Source organism: Melitaea cinxia, chromosome 4, assembly GCF_905220565.1.
Source record: "Melitaea cinxia chromosome 4, ilMelCinx1.1, whole genome shotgun sequence".
Lineage (NCBI taxonomy): Eukaryota > Metazoa > Arthropoda > Insecta > Lepidoptera > Nymphalidae > Melitaea > Melitaea cinxia.
The window spans coordinates 5,095,542-5,120,422 of NC_059397.1; the positions used below are offsets into that span (position 1 = coordinate 5,095,542).

The window sequence follows — 24,881 nt, forward strand, 5'->3', positions numbered from 1 at the left end:
TCCCATCAACATGGGTATCAAATGAAAGGTCTCAACAAGTAGAATACAATTTACTATGCAAAATTGAAATCTAAGCTGGCCGCCGCTACCAAATGTCTGATAACAATTTTTTGTCAATCCCACCAATATGGGTATCAAATAAAAGGGCTTGACAAGAAGAATACAGTGCACTATACAACCTCAATATTTAAGATGGGCCTTGCAATAATGAAGCACTAAATGAATTAAACAGAATGCGAAATAAAAACTAAAAACTAGAAAATAAAAATAGGTAAAAAAACTTTTTAAGTTAAACGGTTTTATGTTAAACATACATTGCAATGTTTAAGATAAATGTACTAAAAACCAAAAAATAATAAAATAGATACAGTCGTGGGAATTATAAACATATGCATAGACTAGACTAAAATAAAACCGTGGGGCACGTCAATTGTCTACAAATTATCGACTTAATGTGCGATAGAAGAATCGTTTAATTCGTCGTTAAAATAGGCAGTTGGCCCGCAGACGGTGAGGAAATTACTTACTATTTTCTTGCTCATGGAAATTCCAATAGTTATACACTCCATGTAAATAAAAGAGATGTTTCAACTAGTTTATCGTTGGACATTCACACTGCTGGCTGGCGAGGAATCGTTTCACTGCTCGTAGTTTGTCTTTAATCGACAAAACATATGATAAAAGTACTACTCGCTCACCACTATGAAACCCTAAAACTCGCTTATAATCGAGCTTGCTAGCTTGTTTCCACATTCTAGCCCTACTTATCACACGTCCATCTTTGTCGGTTGAACAACTGCCTAATTATAGTGTAACATTACAAAACAAACATTTTAATCAACGATTGTAGACAATTGACGTGCCCCACGGTTTTATTTTAGTCTAGTCTATGCATATGTTTATAATTCCCACGACTGTATCTATTTTATTATTTTTTGGTTTTTAGTACATTTATCTTAAACATTGCAATGTATGTTTAACATAAAACCGTTTAACTTAAAAAGTTTTTTTACCTATTTTTTATATAAATAATTTACTTTAAAAATAAGTGTGTGTGTGTCAGATCCGACACGCGACTGGAGTTTAATGCTTAAGAATAATTCTTGTGATTCAATAATTAATAAAAATAATAAATGACTATATAAAATTAAAATATAAATTCACGCTTACTACTAGAACCGAGAGTAACGTGAAATAATATTGTAATACTAGCTTTTACCCGCGGCTTCGCTCGCATTGATTTTTTTAAAATAAAAAGTATCGTTTGTTACTTCTAATATGTACCTCCAAGAATATGTGTACTAAGTTTCATGATGATCAGTTAGGTAGTTTTCGCGTGAAAGCGTAACAAACAAACTTACATTCACATTTATAATATTATTAGGGATTATTTCATTATATAACAGCACACTTCTTAAACCTTCTCTGATTTATTATTTTTTATTATATTCATAGGTGGTCACACCCTGGCAAATAGTATAGGACTTGCTTCTGATTGATTGATTTGAAAAGAGAGATTGAAGTGTAATGTCTTAGACTGATATAATATTCAGTGTGAATTTGTGAATAAGTGTGTGAGAGTTTCTTCAGATTTGTTTTTGTTTATCGGTTAATTTATTACAATATTTAATTTTTCTAGTTAATATTTCTTAAAAATAAAATAAAAACTTAAATAGTAGATTGATTAATATCAGTTTATATTTAAATCTTTTTTCAATTATTTAATTTTTTACTACTTTAAAACATATTTAATTGCTAGACGGCATTTTTACAATCGTTTTATAAGTACACACTGATAACATTATTTCAAAATTTTATTATTTAAAGACAAATTTTATAAGCTTTCCGAACGTTAATTGCTTAGTTGTCACTGTCATTCACTTCATTGTGTATATTACGGTATACTATAACTGTTGGTTTCATCTGTGTCTTTGGTAAAATTCTTTATATAGTGCAGGCACATTATATATTTAATAATTTAAAAATAAAGTTAAATTTGTGTCGGACTGTGTTAACGAAGCAACAATGTACGACGATTTCCCGACCGAGTACCAGGTCATCGTCGTGGGGACAGGTATTGCTTATTATTTCTGTTAAATGAGACCGGGTGTGTTGCGGATAGGTATATGGTAGGCGACAGCGCCTACTTAGGTATTGATCTAGACTTTTTTCACTCACTTGAAACCTAGCTGCGGCTATCATTTTTTGGGTTCTATCTAAAAACGAGTAATTTTTCAAAACTCGGACGACTTAAAAAATATACTATGCAATCGCAATATTGATTAATGCAGTCTTTTTGCGATGATTGTCTGTATGCGAAATGTCTGCTTTACCTAGCTTAGTCATTTAGGAAATATTTTTCGGAGTCGAATGGCAGTCATTGTCTCTTTAAATTGTATACGTAATTTTTGATTTGATGTTCCACTTTTACTGATCTAGACTTCTGTTTATGTTACCATTGAAAATGTTTCATATTAAATATTGAATTTATTTTTGTTGGTTTAAAAACAATATGCTTTTATTTTTGTTACTTATATTATAACAATTAATATTATATCATTTAGATGTAAATACATATATGTAATAATTTTTTTTGAGGCGTTATATTTTTTCTTTATTAATAAAACACCTTTCATTTCATTAATAAGTATGTCACATTCATAAATTATAATGCAGACAAAGAAAAATATATAGATTCTTTATAATATAAATTATTTTATTAAAACAATCTAATTTTTTTTTTTATAATTAAGAGGTTCCTTCTGATTTAGAAATATAAATATATTTTTTATAATATGTTAGAATATCTCTATATCTCTCTTATAAGTTAAATACTATAGACAAAAAGCTGTGTAAATACTCACACAAGTTATAGTAAAAATATTAGTATAAGCAGTAGAACTTTCCATTCAACAACTTTTTTGAAAATCAAATATAATTATGATTAAATTATAAATAGAAAATATCATTTTTCTATATAATATTTTTTTTCTACTATTCTTAACATAACATCAAAACAGGTAGAAAATTATGTGTGTAATGTTAAATATAATATAGTATTCGTATCTAAATAAATATTTCCTAGACTGAGTAATTCTTTATATAACAAACCATATTGTTACAAACTATTTAGCTTTACTTAATATTTTCTAATTTTTTTTTTTTTTTATTTAAAATACAAAGAATCTTACAAAAAAAAGTTAGCATTTAACGGTGTGACAAAAATCATCGTTGATTTATCCACACACCGGCATTCGACATTGTACGCTCACAATATCAAAAAAAAAAAGTCGTAAATTCTCTTCAGTGTCTATAATACGTACTATTTAAGTTAAACTATAATTACTGCAAAATCGTTATTGCTAATAGTAGCTGTCAATTAAAAGTTTAAAATATTTATTAGGTATGGTTGAGTCCATTCTGGCGGCGGCATGTAGTAGGATACGGTTAGAAGTTTTACATTTGGACTCCAGCGATCATTATGGGGGATTGTGGGCGTCGTATAATTTTGAGGGCCTGCAAAAATTCATCAAAGAGGTGAATACTAATCCCAATATGAAAAATGTTGTGTACAACGTGCAAGAGAAATGGTATATTGGCAAGTAAGTTAAATAGTATGTTATAATGAAACAATTTTTTTGGATTTTATCATGCTTTATTAGGTTTTTCTTATGCCCGACGTATCGGTTATTTTAAAGCAACCATGGTCACGGGAGCATATTATACTTTGTTTACATCTAAATTATTGCATGTTAGTAATAATAAACTTATTAAGTCTAATTTAAACTACTTAAATGTTGTAGTCGTTAAAAAGAGTCCTGTAAACTGCAGCAGTACAATACATTAACAAAAGGGTTGATTGAGTCTGTAACATCCACTGGATGTTACAGCCGTGGCTAGCCCTAGGTCTTTTTCTCCAGGTAAGAGAAGGTTCAAGGTTAATCCAACATGCTACTCTGCGGTATGGTGAATTAAGTAGTTGGGTCAATTATTTTCTACTATGAGAAATGATCGCTATCAGGTGTCTAAGATAACAACCGGAACCTTACAACTTAACATGCTTTTAAAGATATGATGGGAAGACTCACAAGGAGAGATCCAGACGGGGTTCGGGACATTCACTCTGAGCGGAAATCGAACCTGCGACCTGCGGTGTGTAGGCCGAACACGGCTCGCGCACCAATGTCAACTAAAATTAAAATATATTTTTTTTTGCCAACTAAAGGGATTCCCCAGAAGAAGAAACTAAAAAGGAAGGTGAAGAGGGTAAGACTGATGATAGTAAAGCTGAAGGCGCAAAAAAACTATGGACTCGAGCAGATTTTGCAACAGAATATAGGAAGTTTAACATTGATACAACTCCAAAGGTGAGTCGGCAGGATGAGAAAAGAATTTGTTATTAAATATTAGTCTATTTTATTAAAAAGATAAAATATCCATAAATATCATAGTATAACCATATTTGTTTAATTACTAAATATAACACTAAATTATTTAATTTTTTTCTGATTAGAACAATCTTATGTAGATGTATGGACGTCAAATGATTTTTATGAAAGTATTTTGAAACCCTAGATGGAATTCTAGTTAGTTAATCAGTGATATTTCTAAGACATAATTACATTATACATAAAGTTTCGTAAATTATCGGACCATGCAATACTGTAATTACAGTTAGTTATACTAATTAAATTAAGATTTTTGTATTTATAAAATAAATTTGTTAATGCAAAATAATTTTCTGAAGGCATTCTCACCTTTACTGTGTTTACGTACTATATATTTTGTTAAATGTGCCTTAATGATTTTTAATGTGCTGTAAAGTACATTTGAAATTATGACTCACAAATAGACTGGTCTTCTCGTTACATTTTTTTGTAAACGTTTTCTATTGTGAAGCGCCATTTTTTGTCAAAAACTCCATTACGTCATCAGGTTTGTTGAGGACAATGTCTGGTCGCGGGTGTTTTTGTACACGCTTTTGTAAGCTTCCACTCGCAAAAGCAGTGTAAATGGTAAAACAAAGCGTATTTTTTTAAACTTTTCCTTTTTATACCGAAGACTTACTGGTAAATAAGTATGTTTGAATATAATAATAATTCCAGAATACTCGTTTATGATTTTCATGTACGTGTTGTTTAATAATGAAGAAAATTAGGTTTGTTAACATAAACTATGAACAATATTACGTAACGTCAAAAGCCCAGTACTAGGTATAAAATTATGCGGGCACCAAATAAGTACCAGTTCCAATTTTATCATTGAGCTACCTAAAGCTAGCAGTGCCAACTCAGCAAAAAACAATCAAATGCATGAGAATTAGTAGCTAACTAGTTGCTAATTAGTCGCTAGAAAACTAATAAGTTCGTGCGAATTCTTGTTTTTATTTTGTTTCTGTAAGCTTGTTTTATATAATTTCTGGCCAACTGGTTTTGATTGTGTTCATTATGATACATTAATAAGACACTCACTCACGATGTCATTAAAAATCTCGCGCTAAAGCTCCTGAGTTATCTTAGTCAGAGAACTCAGAGGGTTAAAGTAAATGGAATTGCGGCGTCTGGGTTTTCTGTACAGACGAAGCTCAATTCTAGGTCCATTCTTATATTTAATATACATAAACGACCTACCACATTTATTAGAAAAAAAATTATGAGATTGTGTTGTTTACTGATAGTACTTTGAACAATGCTTTTTCTGAAGTGGTGCACTGGTTTATCGTGAAAAATAATTGTATCAAACTTTCAACACCAAGTATAAAACAAAATGAATGCAACCAACAAGATTCTGGCTGCGGTTCAATCTCTGCCTTTGCAGAAGGTTAAAAAACTTACAACAAGCTTATTATATAACATCCATGAATAACGTAATCATGAAAAAGGCATGGGATTGAATAAAGCTCGACCAGGCTTTGTCTATGACGCGCCCTCTCAGTGATATATTTAAAAACATTGCAAGCAGGTGGCATGTGGTGATCTCGGTCCTTACGATTGCCTATCCAGCTCATTTCATAGCCATACTGTTGCATTTTTTGCCGTGTATATGACTAAATTTTAAAAGAGTACCGAGGGTTTATTTCCTCTTCCTTTTTTATCTCGGTATAACACTAGGGCCACTGATTAATTTATTTTACATGACCTAATTTAATAGTGTACCTAATGTAGCAAATGTTTATGTGTAGCAAAATTATATTATAGTATATTAATTTTTGTCTGCTACCTTGATGTTTGTTGTTTTTTTTACATATTTGTGAGTATTTCTTTGTGAAATTTGTTAAGTGTGTATAAACCTCATGGCGAAATAAATATTTTCATTTCATTTCAACGACAAAATCCATTAATAAAAAGATTTTTTGATTAATTATTATGCCAACAAAATATATTTGACTAATTCCATTATCAGTAGCTCAAAAAGGAACATTTTATATATTTTAATCGAATTCGAAAATCGCTAAATCAATAAGCTCTTCTTAATGAACCAATATTTGTCCAGTTGCTGTTCTCTCGCGGCCCACTGGTCGAACTTCTGATATCATCGGACATTGCCCGTTACACGGAGTTTCGTTGTGTGACACGTGTCCTTACTTGGCTTAATGACAAACTGGCGCCAGTGCCTTGCTCGCGAGCTGACGTATTCGCCACTGAGGCGGTTAGCATCGTCGAGAAACGTATGCTCATGAAAATGCTTACTTCCATCGTTGGCTATAACGAGGAGGAAATGAACAACGAATTCAAAGGTGGGTGGTGTGTTATGAACAACTTCAATAAATATAAGTGTAAGTACGAAGGTAAAGGGAAGATACCGTCACGTACAGGGGCGGGTCTACATCATATCGCACCCTTAATAAAACAAAGATGTAACTCAAAAATCGCAATTTGTGGGAATTGGCGATTGAAGTTTAGCACTTTTTCCGCATTGTGTTTGATTAAAAATTACCAATTATTTGTAATGCTTTTAATGACTTTTATTATTGATATCAGTAGTTTAAAGTACAGAGATTAATAGAATAATAGAAAAACAACTGTGTTAAAATCTATAATAGCTGTAAAATGAAGATGAAAAACAAGTTCCGACTTAAATCTCTTTATGCCAAAAATTACTTAATATTTTAGGTAGTATTTCAAAAAAATTCTCTTTAGTATTAAAACATAACAAAAAGTTTTAAAAATAAATCACAATGTTTCGTTTTATGATTATTTAATTGTAATTATGATGTTGTATGTACTAATGCATCATTTTTTTATAAAACGAAAACTGAAATTTATCACCTTTTTTTTAAATTAAACAAAGGAGAATGGGACTTTTGGGCCAAAATGTAATGAGTAGAGATATTGTTTAAAAAATTGGTCATATTTTTTTATTTTAAAATGTAAAATATCAGCTCAATTCTGAATCTAGAAGCGGAGAAAATTGAGAAAGATAGTTTTCATCAAATTATTTGGGTATCGATTCAACTATAATCGATTACAGAATTAAAAAAAAAAAAGGTTTGCACTAGTTAATTAATTCAAGATATTTAGATGCACAATTAAAGCTGTAAACAATAAAGTGCATTTAAATAAAGTTACATTAATATGGACAATATCAATTAATATCTGATAAACCAAAATGATTATCGATTTCATATCGATTTAAAATAAATCATATTTTTAATGACAGCTTTGAAAGCTGACTAACAATAATACTGTGTCCGTCACTCGTTTCGTGTTTACTGTTTTCCGATGCATTCTGAGCCCATTCCTGATATTTATTTATGGTTTCAAGTGTATATCAATATTCGTAGTGAGTTTTCAAACAGTCTTCACTAAATATAACAGATATTAATGCTACAAGAACTTAGTGATCGGGTTTTTATAGACATTGTAACATAACCTCACTTTTACAAAAAGTTTAATAACTCCACTCTCAGATAGCCAAAATATAGATAATTTTCAGCGAGGAAGCAATAAGCCTAAATGCATTAATTGATACCATTTTCATTTCATTACATTTTGGCCCAAGAATGTATGGAATCGTATCATTCTCCTTTTTATTAATCATCCCATATTTATACATCTCTTTATGGCTACAAATATTGTTTTTTAAACAAAACAAAAACTATACACTATTATAAGAATTAGGTACAATTAGTCTCTAGTACTGTGTGGCTATGGGTACTGTGTGGCTACGGTACCAAAGAATATAGCCACCCCCTCTCTTCCCGTGGGTGTCGTAAGAGGCGACTAAGGGCCGACCGGTGGCGGGATAACCACCCAACTGCTGGCTTTGAAATACACAGGCCGAAGACGGGCAGCAGCGTCTTCGGTGCGACAAAGCCAGTACTGCGGTCACCAACCTGCCTGCCCAGCGTGGTGACTATGGGCAAAACACATGAGTTCACGCTATTTTTGGCGTAAACTTGTGGAGGCCTATGTCCAGCAGTGGACTGTATAGGCTGTAATGATGATGATGAGTCTCTAGTAAATATCTCCTAAAATCACAAATAATTACTAACCACAAATAATCTAATATATAAAATTCTCGTGTCGCGGTGTTTGTAGTTAAACTCCTCCGAAACGGCTAGACCGATTCACACGAAATTTTGTGTGCATATCGGGTAGGTCTGAGAATCGAACAACATCTATTTTTCATACCCCTAAGTTATCATATATGGCAAAACAACGTTTGCGGGGTCAGCTAGTAAATAGTATAAAAATCAGCAGTCTCTTCTTTCTTATATTGTCTATCATCTTGTTTTTGCTCATTGTTTGAATTATCATAATTATGATACACATATATCACACTGACCTTTTTTTGGTTGGTGAAACCCTAAGTTAAATACCGTCGGAATCAATATTTTCTGCACATTTGAATCGTCTCGCCATAAGACTCGACGAATTCCAACCACCAGAGCAGGTTGGGTTTCGAAATGACTACAACACCGTAGACCACATCCATACTGTTCGACAGATTATTCAAAAGACAGAGACATATAATCAGCCGCTGTGTATGGAATTTGTGGACTGCGAGAAAGCCTTCAACTGTGTCGAGACCTGGGCTGTCCTGGACTCTCTGCAGAGATGTCATATCGACTGGCGATATATCGTGGTACTGAGATGTATGTACGACGCAACGACGATGACCGTTCATGTCCAGGACCAGAGAACAAGACCTATTTCCCTGCGGCGTGGGGTAAGACAGTAAGATGTAATATCACCGAAACTGTTTACCACTGCGCTGGAGGATATCTTTAAGACCTTGAACAAGGCATCAATGTCAACGGTGAATACATCTCACCTTCATTTCGCCGACGATATCGTCATCTTTGCGGACACGTTAGATGAGTTAGGCCAAATGCTAGCTGGTCTAAACGAGTCCTCCCGACGTGTCGTTCTCTGTATGAACTTGGACAAAACGAAAGTTATGTCTAACAACCAAGTCATACCAAGACAGGTATCGGTCGATGGTACCCTTCTCTAAGTTGTTCAGGATTATATTTACTTAGGCCATACTATCCAACTAGGCCGCAACAACTTTGAGAAGGAGGCCGATAGGAGAATTCGGTGGGGCTGGGCGGCATTTGGCAGGCTTCGTCGAGTCTTCACTTCGAAGATTCCGCAATGCTTGAAGACAAAAATCTTCGAGCAATACGTCCTGCCTGTGTTAACATTACCGAGCCGAGACATGGACACTGACGAAGGGACTGGTCCACAAATATAAAGTCCCTCAACGTGCAATGGAACTGGCCATGCTTGGGGTTTCCCTCAAAGATAGGATTAGAAACGAGACTACCGCGAGAGAACGAAAGTAACCGATATAGCCCACAGAATTAGCAAGTTGAAGTGGCAGTGGGCTGGTCATCTGTGGCGCAGGACCGGTGGCTGTTGGAGCAGACGCGTCCTGGAGAAGAGATCGCGTCTTGGCAAACACAGTGTTTGACGTCCTCTGGCCCGTTGGACCGACGATCTACCTAAGATTGCCGGTGTAAGCTGGATGAGGATTGCGGAAAACCGGGATGTCTAGCGCGAACTTGGGGAGGCCTATGTCCAGCAGTGCATTGCAATAGGCTGAACTGACTGACAAATATTTGGTTTATTATTGCAGTCAGAGTCAGAAGAACTTTGATTTTCAAACATAAAATTTCTTCTGTTGACAGGCTTATTAAACAACGTATTAAAATCTATACTAATACAGTGCATCGTCGTCACTCAGGTCGACGTCACTTAGATCTGTGTATTATACTGGAGAAATATTGTAACTGGCCACACTATTGTAATTTCGTCGCTCTCTCAGCTGAATTTGCTCATATTTTGCTCAGTATTTTGTGGTGAATTGGTGTAAGACGTCTTTTCTTCACAATCCGTTGTAATGTTTTGTGGGGCAGGGTTTTGGGTAGGCATTGAACTATTGGAGCTTGAAAAACTGGATAAAGATGAGCTAGAAGAGCTTGACGATGATGAGCTAGATGAATCGGAACTAGATTAAGATGATCTTGAAGACGAACTAGAGGACTGTAAATGGCTAGTATTATTTAGGTGTCATTTTTCTCGTCAACTCATAAGTGACAGTAAAATATTGAGTCGGTGTCATCATTTTGGTCAGCTCTGCAGTTACATTTTTGGCCTCTGGAGATATATGTATTTTGTTGATTTTCCTCTTCAACCTGCATAACTTCTTTAGTCTAAAATAACAATAATTGATAATACTGTAGTATATTTTAAGGGTGAATAATAATCATAATGATTTAACGTCAAAGTAGCGGGATTGTTGAATGACAATGATCTATTCAGTCGTTTTGCCATAAAAGAGTAACAATCATCCATCCATACGTCATCCTCATAAACTTTCACATTTATTACAGTAATCAGATGAAAAAAAATTATAACTTATTACACTATTATTATATTACTTAAAAAGCCGACCGGTGGCGGGATAACCATCCAACTGCTGGCTTTGAAATACACAGGCCGAAGATGGGCAGCAGCGTCTTCGGAGCGACAAAGCCAGCCCTGCGGTCACCAACCCGCCTGCCCAGCGTGGTGACTATGGGCAAAACACATAAGTTCACGCTATTTTTGGGGAAAGCTTATGGATGCCTATGTCCAGCAGTGGACTGTATAGGTTGTAATGATACACTTTTATGTTTATCTTATAACTTTTACGCTCGATACGCTGAAACTTAACAAAAATTGTGAGCTCTAAGACGACTCCGTTTTCAAAACCTATACAAATAAGCACAACAGTTACAAGTTATTCTTAACTTTTACACGAAAAGGGAATTAATGTTGAAAGTTTTTACTTATCTTTCGTCATTCTAAATAATAAAAAGAAGTAAACAAAAGAGACTTTTATAAATAGCCTTATTTATTACAATAAAGTGTTACTTAACCAATTACTCCAACAACTAAGGCATATATTTCAATATAAAACTGAAGTGTTAGGCGTTAACTTTGTAAAATTTATCAATTTTTAAAACAAAACCGAAGTAAATCCAAATGTTACACATCATTATCAAATACGTTTTCTGAGAGAATGAAGTATAACAAAAATCATCTTTTTATTTTAAATCCCTTTTAATCTAATATCGAATTATTTGATGTTACTCAAAACGGCAGCACTTTAATCTCCGCTCACTGCCGGTGCATCTCTGAATCACGCCACTTTATAAGAACTGATTTGTCAGTTCCAGTTCATAGAAAAGAGAGCAACAGTCGCGTATCTCTCTGTATCTTATAGTTAAAACGCCGGAGTCGAAGTCTACCTATTCTTTACGCGACGAAGACGGGTTTTCTTGTAAAATCTCCAAATCCACAAATTTTGAGTTACATCTTTGTTTTATTAAAGGTGCGATATATATATATACCTTCAGTTTGGAAATATAAGTCGGTTTAGATAACCACAAGTAACAACAACTTCGATAAAATCGATTGTATTTTTTTTAACGTTTATAGGTAAAGCCGTCCCTGGTCACGTAATACCGAAATAGATATTATAAGTTTGCTATTTTCCAATACCTCGTTATGCAACATATTTTAAATTCAATACTTTAGAACTTAGATAGATCTGTAGACGTTTGCGTAGTCAATGACCCGTAATGTTTCGTTAATAACAGGGCTCCAAGTCTGCTCTTGCAATAAACATAAGTAATGTTAGTCATTGATTGAAATTGGTTTTTTTAACAAAGAAACAATTAAATCAAACTTTAATGATGTCACTTAATTACCACTATGACGCAATTGCAATAGCAGATTTTTTTTTTCCGTGATGTTTTTGTGTATTAATTTTAATATTTTAATAATTTAAGTTTGTGTTCGTCGTAATTATTAAGACGAGTTATCTCTTCTCTAGACTGGAATGACAAAACCTTCAAAGAATATTTAACCCATAAGGGTTTAACTCCAAACTTAATTCACTACGTATTGTTCGCCATCGCCGGTGGTACTAACAGCATGCTATGCTTGGATGGTGTAAGGGAATGTAAAAAATTCCTTATGAGCCTCGGCCGTTACGGCAATACTCCATTCTTATGGCCAATGTATGGAAGCGGAGACCTGCCTCAGTGTTTCTGCAGGTAAATTGTTGATTACTTATGTCGACGATGGTCGGAATTTTTTTGTCTAAACTTATTTAATATTCTTGAAAATTGCAATTTAATAAATTATTGAGCCTTTTCTTATAAAATAATTTTTTTTTTTTTGCGTAATATAAATGTTTTTATAGGTGTACGTACGACTGTTTGTAGTAATGATGTCTTTAAATATTTGATTTTTAAATTTTATATTATATTTTTTTATTTGATAGGCTTTTTTATTGAGTTTGTTTGTACAAGTAACTTTAAACGCCAAGAGCTTAATATTAAGTTTTTGTTTACTTTTTCGTAAAATTTCAAATATTTTAATTAGAACCCGTAATTTTTGTACTGAAAATAATTTACCTCGAATTTCTTTTCGCTAAACCCGTTAGCGAAAACACAACTGTAGTACTTAAAAGTCCGAGGAGATTTAATACTTCATAAAAATTCCGTAACGAGTCTGACTCACTCTAAACGACTGAAACGTTTATTTTTATTTATAAATCGCGGGAGAATAGAAAAAATATATTGAATTATTTAAATGTGTATTAGTAATCCAGTTTCCAATTAAATTGTATTTGTTGGACGATAAAACGTATTACATGTAACACATTCAAAATAAAATCTCTGCGAACTCGTTATTTATTAAATTACTATCGTTCTTCGAATCTTTGATAGTTTAAAACATTTTCAGCTGTTTCTATCAAAATGAGTATTTACGTACACCGTAGAAAATATTTTATTTTTCTATATACGAATGGTCATATGTATTATGTGATAAACTTTGTTAATGCTTATTATACAAATAAACATTATTTTCTGACTTAACTAAAATTACCCTACATTAAACTACAATGAAAAATAATATATATATTATTAGGTATACTCACTAGCAAACTAGGCCGAGCCTGTATCTGACACGCTATGACATATATTAAGTTTTTGTTAATTAACTATATACTTCTAGAACAAAATGTCTCGTTACCTATAATGTCATTGAATTGTTACATTAAAATCGACTGTAAAGTAACCATGAAAGTATTGCGGTGAAAAGTTTATTGACCCAGATGTGCATCGTTCGAGCGCACTCAAAAAAGAGTCGACTTTCTAGCATTGCATGATGCACGGACTGACATTTTATTACGAAACAGTTTTTGGCATAACTTTATCAATTAAAATTTATAATATATCTATTAATTTAGTTCCATATTAAACAATTATTATCTGATTAAAATTCATTTAGGTGGAGCCAATTAATTCTGACCATCGAAATCGATATGCACTGAAATTTGAAACTCGGAACCTTTTTGGCTACGTACAATTTAATTTACATTTTAAAATATCCTAAAATTGTAATCAAAACATGACTATTTTATGTCAAAAACCATTAACCCACCTACGATTAACGTTTTTATCTTTTATATATTTTTGGTAACTAAAAGTTCGCACAAATAAATTGTGACTATAAAAAAATATTTCCAAATTTTTAGGTTGAGTGCGGTCTTCGGCGCTACGTACTGCTTGAATCAACCAATCGATTCAATTGAAACAAAGACTGAAGACGATGGTAAAAACGTCGTAGTAGTCAAATGTATGTCAAAGACTCTCACATGCGACCACTTGATAATGGATATCAACGAATGCCCCAAGGAAATCCTTTCTCCCGAGCCGGCAGAGGCTTCTTCTGACATATCAAGAGCTATTTTCATAACGAATGAGACTATTATGCCAAGTGAGAAGGAACCCCTTACACTGCTAAGGTTCCCTCCACTCGAAGAAGATGGAAATGCAGTTACTGTTCTGGAAGTAGGCCCTGCCACCGGTTCTTGCCCTAAGGGACTTTGTAAGTAATCATTTATAGTATGTAACATATACTATAGGTCATCATCATCACCATCATTTCAGCCTATCACAGTCCACTGCTGGACATAGGACTCCACAAGTTCACGCCAAAAATGGTGTGAACTCATGTGTGTTACCCATAGTCACCACGCTGGGCAGGCGAGTTGGAGACCGCAGGGCTGGCTTTGTCGCACCGAAGACGCTGCTGCCCGTCTTTGGCCTGTGTATTTCATTGCCAGTAGTTGGATGGTTATCTCGCCATCGGTCGGCTTTTTAAGTTCCCAGGTGGTAGTGGAACCGTGTTATCCCTTAGTCGTCTCTTACGACACCCACGGGAAGAGGCTGGTGGCTATATTCTTCATTGCCGTAACCACACAGCAAATTCAATAATTGAATACTTAAAAATAATATTCATTAAAATAATAATCTTGATATTCTTCTCGTCCTGATTACAGTTTCGCGTTTTCACATTAACTCAAACGGTATATCAAATAAGATGCACCAATTATGGCTTTCTATTTTGAATATAACACAAGGTGACAATTATTAAATAATAAATAAATAAATACAACATACACACACGGTCGTCTGTTCCTAAAGTAAGCAACATAATGCTTGTGTTATAAGTAACAGCCGACTGGTACACCGTACATGTATATAAATAATACATATATAAATAAATATATGTATTACACCCCGACTCGGGGTGAAAATCGATCCCACAACCCCCGGAGCAGAAAGCAGGGTCACTACAAACTGCGTCAATGGGCTAGTAAATTTATTAATATAAGTAATGAACATAACAGTATTCACTATTAAAAGACACTATGATAAAATGGCAACCGCTTATATAGTATCAGCAGGAAATTTTAAAATTGGAGCCGCCCGAATGGGAATGTACCTCAACCTTACAGAAGATCACAGCTAAATAATACTGCTTTCAAGCAGTGTTGTGTTCCTGGGGTGGCTCGGGGGTAGGGTCGGCAACGCCCTTGCCATCAGGTTGACCGTACGCTTTTTTGCTACCCCAGTGGTATAAAAGTTTCTTCCTGATTTATTTAAAAATATCCATGTGTGTTACATAGTATGTTAATCTATTTTTGAAATACAACTCCTCTACGCACAATTCACTTGGGGAGTAAGCTGGTGAATGCGTGACGAGAGATGAAGTTGAAAGGGACATATGAGTTTGTGTAAATAGAAAGTTTTACTTCAGTCGTGTGGTCTAAAGAACACTCGTTTAATAGAAAAATATATAAGCTCAAACGCAATATAAAGATTATTCGATCAAGATTTTAAACCATTCAATATATGTACGTTCGAAGAGCTCGTTGTACAAAGCTGTCGATTCAACACTTCTTTTTGTGCTATGTGCATGTACCTAGTAGTTATATGTTTCGAATGATTTTTTATCTCTCGGCACAATTTCGTTTAACTTTTTGTAGATCATCAGCGAACCTGTTTGGTACTTTGAAATGAAGTTTTTTTTATGATTGTGAGTCATTGACTGACAAATTGAGGAAATATAAGGTTTTAACATTCTACTTCAGATCATAAAGATAACTTTTTTCAGTGAAGATGTGAAACTAAATCCCTACTGATACATTTTTGTCATTATAATATTTATTTGTTTAGTAATTATAATTATTATTTGTATATAATTTATATGTACAATGTAATTATAAAAAATTTGTATCTATATCGGTCAGCCATTTTCTATGACACAGGCATTAAGTTGCTTAGCTTAGGTAGATGAGTGTGTGTATGTTAAAAGAGATTTATTTCGGTATTATTTATTTGTATTAATATACTTACTATAAAAATAATTAAAATAATTGTACCAATGTGTTGAATTTAGAGATAAATGAATATTCCTTACGTTTACGCTTCAGAATGTAATATCCCACTGGTAGACAAATCCTCTTTCTCCATGTATGAGAAGGATTAGAGCTTAATCCACCACGCTGCTCCAATGCGGGTTGGCGGATATATTCCCTGCTATGAGTAATAATCCGACCGGAAATAAATATTCGTAACAAATAAACACAAATATCCACTCCGAGCAGGAATCGAACCCGCGACCGTCAGTGTTTAGGCGCCGCCGACCCGACGCACGCACCATTAAACTAGAGCGGTCGTCGACGAATAGGCTTTGTATTTTATTTTATTAATTATAATATTAATATAATAAAAGAAGCAGCTGTGCCCAGCAGTAGTGGGATATTACAGGCTGAAGCGAGCGATGAAGCGACTAATCCTTTTGAATAAAAGTAACTACCATCCAGATCATTGTACGAAGACAAACATCGACTGGGATAGTATGTTGTTAGGACGCATGGTGTAGTAGTTTTTTTTTTACATACAACTAGGTCGGCAAACAAGCGCATGGCTCATCTGATGGTAAGCGATTACCGTAGCTTATAGACGCTTGCAACACCAGAAGCATCGCAAGCACATTGCCGACCCTCACGCGACAATAACGCAACGGTGACTTGAAAGCAGTATTATTTAGCTGTGATCTTCCGTAAGGTCGAAACTAATTCTGATATTACCTCTGACATAAAATATGTACGATATTTAAAGCAATTTTTTTATTTTTTATTTTACTAGGACGACTAATATTTCCTCTAGCTTCCTTCGGTATTAAGGAGAAAATTCTTTTCTTTCAAAAAACTATTAAGTGGCTCACTACTAAGTTAAGTATTCGAGTCGAGAGTATTATGAATCGAGATTATTTTGTTCAGAATGGCCATATAGTTTAAAAGCCAGTGAAGGAATTTCTTCATATTTTTTTAATGATGTGCCAATTGATCTCATTTTATTTTATCAAAGTCACCGCAAAGAATCACAATAGAAAGGATACAGAGTAAAATTATGATTTTCTTAATTTCAGTCCTCGTTTACTTCTTCACAACCAAGGTGAAGGATGCTGAGAGCGATTTGAAGCCGTATGCTGAAAAAATCTTGAACTTGTCCGAGGGCGACCAGACTGAAAATTCTGATAAACCCAAGGTTCGTAATAAAATTACCACTGTCACCTAAAAATAAAGAGACTTTCAGTACGGCATATCGGATCAATTTCTAATAATGTGTATCTGACGACGCGTTAGCGGATCACATCGATTCGATCCCTCCAAATGGCATACATTTGTATTGGCCTAACCCATGTTTGGCATAGTCTGGGCTTTTGGCCTTGTATAATGTGTATTTCCAGACCTCCGACACAGGAGTAAATAGTGGAGGCCGTTGAGTGTGAAGTGTTTATTTATTACTATTTACCTTGTTTCAGTGCCTATGGTCATTGTACTACAACGTGAAGGACACGAGTGGGTCAGTACGTGAAGGTATCGACAACGTACACGTGTGCTGTGGGCCCGATGTCGACCTGGATTTCGACCGCGCTGTGCATACGGTAATATCTCTACGACTAGTGCAACTATGTCCCACCCCTTACCCTGCCTGTACTTTGACCGCATCGTGCTGTCAGTTAATTCCCTACGTTTTGTATAGATCAAATTCATATTTCATATCCCATAGTATTGATACATATTTGATACATCCCACCTAGACTCGACCGTGTCGTACTACCTCATATTATGTAGTTTCGTTCCACGTGTCACATCTCACGTGGTCACATATTATTGAACACAGCAGGAATATCCAGCTCAAAATCTGGAGCAGCCTGTCTGAGGAAGTACCTCGACCTTACAGAAGTGTAGTGTTCCTTTGGTTAGTAAGGTGACCAGAGCTCCCGGAGATTGTCAGAGGTAGGGTCGGTTTACGATGCTTATGATGATGCAACCATCATAGTACGAGATCCGAGTTAGGAATATATAAACTCCTGTGTTTAATGATAATGATCCAGTACATATGGAAGATAATACATAATTACATTATCAATACAAACAAACATATTTAGTAATAATAATCCAGAATATATGGTAAATAAAAAGGATAAGTTAAAGTAGTTGATATGTCCTAATCAGTAATATACATGAATAAATAGCACATAATTACAAAATAAGTTTCTTAGTTTAAAATATTTTTTTATTGATATGTAATTTTATTAAGCAGCGTGGTGACTATGGGCAAAACATGAGTTCACGCCATTTTTGGCGTGAACTTGTGGAGTCCTATGTCCAGTAGTGGACTGCTTAAGGCTGCTGTGATGATGATGATGATGATGATGATTATGATGATGATTATGATGATGATGATGATGATGATGATGATGGTGATGATGATGATGATGATGATGATGAAAAATTTTAATAAGAGTTAAAATATCTAAATAAAAAATAACTTTTTAATAAGACTACCTAATGGGTTAAATTGTTCTGTTTTATTTATGATTAACGTACTTGCTTGTACCTGGCAACCATATAGCTGTGAAGAGGGGAAAATAGGCAACGCTTATTTTTACACTTCATTGCAGTATATTCTCTCAGCTAACACTATATTTTTGTATTATTCAAATGAAGCAAGTAACTGAAAATGTTAATAATAAATCTATGAATTAAACGTTGTTTTGGTGCGTTATCTTTAGGCAACCTATCAGATATGTATTGATATACATCATTATCATCATTACAGCCTATACAGTCCACTGCTGGACATAGGCCTCCACAAGTTGACGCCAAAAATAACGTGAACTCATGAGTGTTGCCCATAGTCACCACGCTGGGCAGGCGGGTTGGTGACCGCAGTACTGGCTTTGTCGCACCGAAGACGCTGCTGCCCGTCTTCGGCCTGTGTATTTCAAAGCCAGCAGTTGGATGGTTATCCCGCCATCGGTCGGCTTCTTAAGTTCCAAGGTGGTTGTGGAACCTTGTTATCCCTTAGTCGCCTCTTACGACACCCACGGGAAGAGAGGGGGTGGCTAAATTCTTTAGTGCCGTAGCCACACAGCACGCTATACATACAGCAGCATGATATACATAGTATCCTGCATATATATAACCACCACAATCCACAATCTTAGTTTTCTAAGTTAAAATTGCCAACAAGTGGAAGCCAAAAACAAAACATAACAATGTCTTGTTTTACATTAAAAAACAGTAGAAACCACTTAATTTTAAATACCCAAGCCTTAATTTCAAATAAGTTTTTTATTTGGAATTCCTAATTCATTTTAGAAATTAAAGTGGCCAATTTCTCATGTAAATACCTTGTAAAAACTTCGCACGACCGCATTTAGGTTTCTTGTCACCGGTAGAATTGCGGTTATCGACATTATGGAAGCGGGAAAGTTGGTTTTTCCTTTGTCTTTTTATGTGAACACGCTAATCTCGAAATCAACTAGGTCGATTGTAAAATTTCTTTTGATCCAAGCCTCTTTTTTGAAAAAGATTCTCATAAAGCTATGAATGAATATGAAACATTAAGATATACGTTCATGCGATGTGCGCCGGTAAACATTAACTCGTGTAAAAAAAAAAACGCGGTCCGCTTCTATATGAAGTACTTATATACATATCAAATAGTAAAATAATAAGCAGAATACTTCAAAAGCCTTGACAAAATTATTTTGATAGAAATTATGTGTGTGGATAGGAAAGTACGAAATAAAATTCGACAAGGCGCAATAGAGCAGCGTGGTGGATTAAGCTCCAATTCTTCTTCTACATGGAAAAGAGGCCTATGCCCGGCATTGGAATGTTACAGGTTGAATGGTTATAATCAACCTTCTTGGTTAATTTGATATAGATCAAGATTTCGTCATTAGTCAATATGTCCATATGGGTAACCTAATGCGTAACTTTTATATGCGTTTTTTACACAGTAGCTACTTGTATTTGAATATAACAATAATTATTGATATAGATGTAAGTATAAATGTCAAAGATCAAACAATCGAGTAACCTAGTAATAATGTCGGGTGATGCTACTAGCCATACTAGATGTGTTTATGTTTAACCTTCGGTCAGTCGCGCATTTTTTGTTTACGCAGTTGGTCGCGTGGGGTCTCTCAAGACCCCAAAAATAAACAGCCTGAAAAACAACTATCTAAATAAAGTTTCTTAACTATCTTAGCAAATTATTGGTAATTAACCTAATTACAATATAACTACAACGAGTTACGAAAAAATATTCTTTTATTTCTGCCTTCAACTTACAATCTAAAAGTAGGAACCTAAATTTCTCTCCTTGAGATCACAATCACAAAAAAAAATGTTTTAATGTAACTAATTGCAGGAACTTCTCCTTTTAATAAATCTATATACAATAACACTAAAATAACAAAGACAGTTACGTGAAATTTAGAAAACACCAACAAAAAAAAACATAAACTTTTACCAATTGAAGTCAGTCATTTTTTAACCGATTATCTCTTTAGACACAGTCGGTGTATATCGTTTTAATACGTGTTAGGCATATGTTACTACCACCTACATACCCTTACAATAATGGCAAACAGATTTGAAATTTCGATCTGATGATCTTGGACAATGAATGCAAAGGTGTCTTCCTCATTTTTTTTCTTTTTTTATGTCACTTTGCAATTTATCAATCAATTTGCAACTTATTTTGTAGGTCCCATTTCTCTCCCTCTTTTTGACGATGAAAAACTTTTGTGACGATATATTTATCAATGGCTCTTCATCATCATCTCTATACGAACTTTTCAAATCTATGTGTTGTTTATTCGATTCCACAAACACACGCTTGCTGTTCGTCCAACGATTCCAGAACCTGACGATGCTCACGCAAAGATTCCCAACGCAGTTCATCCCGAGATACCTCATATTATTCTGTAGATTCATCTTCACATTTCTGCTCAGAATCAGTGTTATGCTTACTCCTTTTATCCGGATATATACCGCCTTCACCATCTTCATCATTACTACCACCGTATACATCGTTATTTTCATCATCTAACCAGCTTGATATATGACGTTGTTGTTCTTCGTCCATTTTACCAGTTAATTAAATTTAAAATAACAAAAAAAATATATACATAAAAATAAAACGCAAATGAAATCTTAACTAAAAACATAAATTAAATTTTACTTACGCGGTTAGTCGCGTGGGGTCTTTCAAAGCCCGTACGCACAAAACACGTTTGTATCTTACGCCACTTACACACGAACTGAAGTTAATGGGTATACGCAGCAAGTATAATCAAATTAGGAGGGTACCCAAAATATTGAATCGCTGAGATGGTTTTAAATGTTAACATTTTACATTTCTGTAACACCTGGGCTTTCAAAGGCCCCACGCGACCAACGGAGGGTTAAATATACCGTGTAACGCCTACCTTGAAATAGAAAAAAAAAATAAAAATAAAAATTGCATGTTTTTAGAATAAAAAAGGACATGGGTTCATAAAAGCCCGTGGATGTATATCACTTGTAAATAAAATACAAAATATACCGTGTTGTAATTTGTTATATACAAGGCCAATATCTAATCGTAAATTTGTCGTTAATTTAAGAAAATAAATTACTATTTCAATTATATTCACGTGAAGTCAAAATAAAAGATATCTTCTAGTCTTAGTTGAAGAAAAATTACGCTTACTTTCCTGTTACATATATAGGTTTTAAAAAGTTATTTCAATTGAGGTAGGGAATTGCATGAAATGTCCTGCTCAAAATCTAGAGCAGTCGTATAGCGGAAGTACCTCAATTTTACATAAAATCACAGCTAAATAAAACTGCTCTTAAGCAGTGTCATGTTCCTGTGGTGAGTTAGGTGGCCAGAGCTCTTGAGGGGGTCAGGGGCAGGGCTAGCAACGCGCTTGCGATGCTTCTGGTATTGCACGTAATCGCTAATCGCTTGCCATCAGGTGAGCCGTACGCTTGTTTGTCGACCTAATTGTATAAAAGTTTTTAACAAAAACCAGTACAAAGGAATCAATGAACAGTTACATTGTAATTATTATTATTATGCTACGCATAAAATTTTGCACTCTAGAGACACGAACTCAATGATCACGCATATAAGATAGCGAAAAGTACATAATAAATTATAAACCATGTAAAATATGTAATATGAGACATTAATAACATGTAATTCAAAATTGAGCAAATGCCCCTTCTCTGTTATATAGAGGTGTTATAGGTTATTATAATCTAATATAAAGTTTAAAGTGCGGAGTAAAATGATTTTTACTGTGTTGAGTTGCTTGCTCAGATTGAACCTGAGTGACTTTTCGATTAAGACACTATACTACTACTACCCGGCCCGATAATTCATTACCATTTACGTGTTTTATCAGTAGGACTGTTTTATCTATAGAAATAAATGATAAGTGTAATCAAAACAAACTAACATTTAAAAGTGGAAAGATGTTATTTTTCTATTAAAGCATTTGTATTATAATAACACATTTATGATAATTTGTTGTGTTTTTAACATTTGATCTTAAATAGTTTTTTTTTCGGTTGATAACAATATAAAAATGTGTACCTTGATCATGAATGAAAAACGTGTTGTAAATGTTGTTATTGATAGACACCATAAAATATTATAATTAATTTTGAAAATATATTTCAAAAGAAATTATGAGTGCCGTAAGAGTACGTGTAATCCCCAGTGAAGCAGCGACCGGTAAAACCATTTACTTTCTTGAATACATGTATGATTTTTTTTCATACAAGAGGCAGGCATCTTTTCAATGTTGCAAATATTGGGAAGGATAAGGAATCATCACGATGTGGATAAAGCGACTGAAGGAAATTATACTTATGATCTGATACAGTCAGGAATTACAATTGAAAATTATATTTCAAGAGAATAATCTTTTCCTGTGTATTTCTGGCTTTGAAATACACAGGTCGAAGACGGGCAGCAGCGTCTTCGGTGCGACAAAGCCAGCCCTGCGGTCACCAACCCGCCTGACCAGCGTGGTGACTATGGGCAACACACATGAGTTCACTCCATTTTTGCGCGAACTTGTGGAGGCCTATGTCCAGCAGTGGACTGCGATAGGCTGCTGTGATGATGATGATGATGATGAATTTTATTAAGAGCCAAAATATCTAAATAAAAAATAAGTTTTTAATAAGACTACCTAATGGGTTAAATTGTTTTGTTTTATTTATGATTAACGTACTTGCTTGTACCTGGCAACCATGTAGCTGTGAAGAGGGGAAAATAGGCATCGCTTATTTGCGTGATGAGAATAATCCCTTAAATTGCTAAATGGAAGTTATATTTTCAGACTTTTTTATATAAATTAGGTCGGAAAAGAGATACTGTAGCGTATAGAAAATTAAATAATTTGTTTATACTAGAATTCTAAATCAACTGATTAATCTTAACATATATAGTGTATTTGACATTAAATGTGCAAACATTATGTATTCAATATGTAAAAATGTTATCGTCAGGAAGTATAAATATGCAAAACATAACTAATATCCATTCGTTGATTTTAAGGGTTCCGTACCCGAAGGATAAAAATGGGAACCTATTACTAAGACTTCGCCGTCTGTCTGTCACCAGCCTGTATCCCAAGAATCGCGATAGCTAGATAGTTGAAATTTTAACAAATGATGTATTTTGTTGCTGCTATAACAACAAATACTAAATACAAAATAAATAAATATTTAAGGGGAGCTATAGCAAACGCGATTTTTTTGCCCTTTTTGCTCGATATCAATAAATGGTAACAGGTAGGCACTTGAAATATTCACAAAATACTTAATCGTATATTTACTTATAATAAAATGAAAATATTAAAAAATACCTCTCATACAAAAAGTGATTTTTTTGCCGCCTTTTGCCCGATATTAAAATCAGCATCAAATAAACGCTTGAAATATTCACAGAATATTTAGTTTTATTTGTGTACCTACTGTTTACTTAGTCCATGGTACGGAACCCTTCGTGCGCGAGTCCGGATCGCACTTGGCCGTTTCTTTCAATAACCCGTTTTTCAATATGCTAATAGCTGTATTTTTCCAAGAATTTTAATCTTTTAGGTCTTCAAATTAAGGAGATTGTGACATTGAAACAGTTTTTTATTTAATAAAGTACTTTTATGTATGGAAATTTATATGTTGTGTTTAAAATTGATAATGAATAATTCACATTTTTAGGCGAGAAAAATATTTGAGAAGATGTGCCCAGGTAAGGAATTCCTTCCACGCTCCTACAGATACAACGAGCTGGTGTTCGAGGATGCTCCGCCTGGCCCCGAGTTTCAGAAGGAAGACGAAGACGCAGATGGCGACAAGGAGTAACCGTAGTAGCTTAGAATTGAACGCACCAGTCAGAAGCATATGGTTATAGCACATATGAATCTTTTTACATTAAGTTATTTAGCACTCTCAATCATATTTATTGTCTAAACAAATATGCATATGCAGTTTGTGCATATAACAATTCCATTAAATTGTGATTATTAGAAATTATCTTGTATTTTATTTAATGCTCCTTTATTTTCTAAGTCTTCACTAGCCATACATTAAGTATGTTAAACTATTATTGGGGTCGAGAAGCCATAGAAATGCTAATAAGATTTACCTTTTAATACTGTTTA

The 24,881-nt window shown here is 34.1% G+C and overlaps 1 protein-coding gene across 1 annotated transcript; it reads left to right on the forward strand.

Moving 5' to 3' along the window:
* Positions 1-1,885: 1,885 nt before the first annotated feature.
* Positions 1,886-24,753, forward strand: LOC123670034 (rab proteins geranylgeranyltransferase component A 2). The gene is made up of 9 exons (XM_045603528.1): positions 1,886-2,074; positions 3,404-3,602; positions 4,226-4,367; positions 6,493-6,736; positions 12,328-12,550; positions 14,041-14,393; positions 17,286-17,404; positions 17,682-17,804; positions 24,439-24,753. The coding sequence occupies exons 1-9, from the start codon at positions 2,026-2,028 to the stop codon at positions 24,580-24,582; spliced, it is 1,596 nt and encodes a 531-aa protein (XP_045459484.1). The 5' UTR covers positions 1,886-2,025; the 3' UTR covers positions 24,583-24,753.
* The last annotated feature ends 128 nt before the right edge of the window (positions 24,754-24,881 follow it).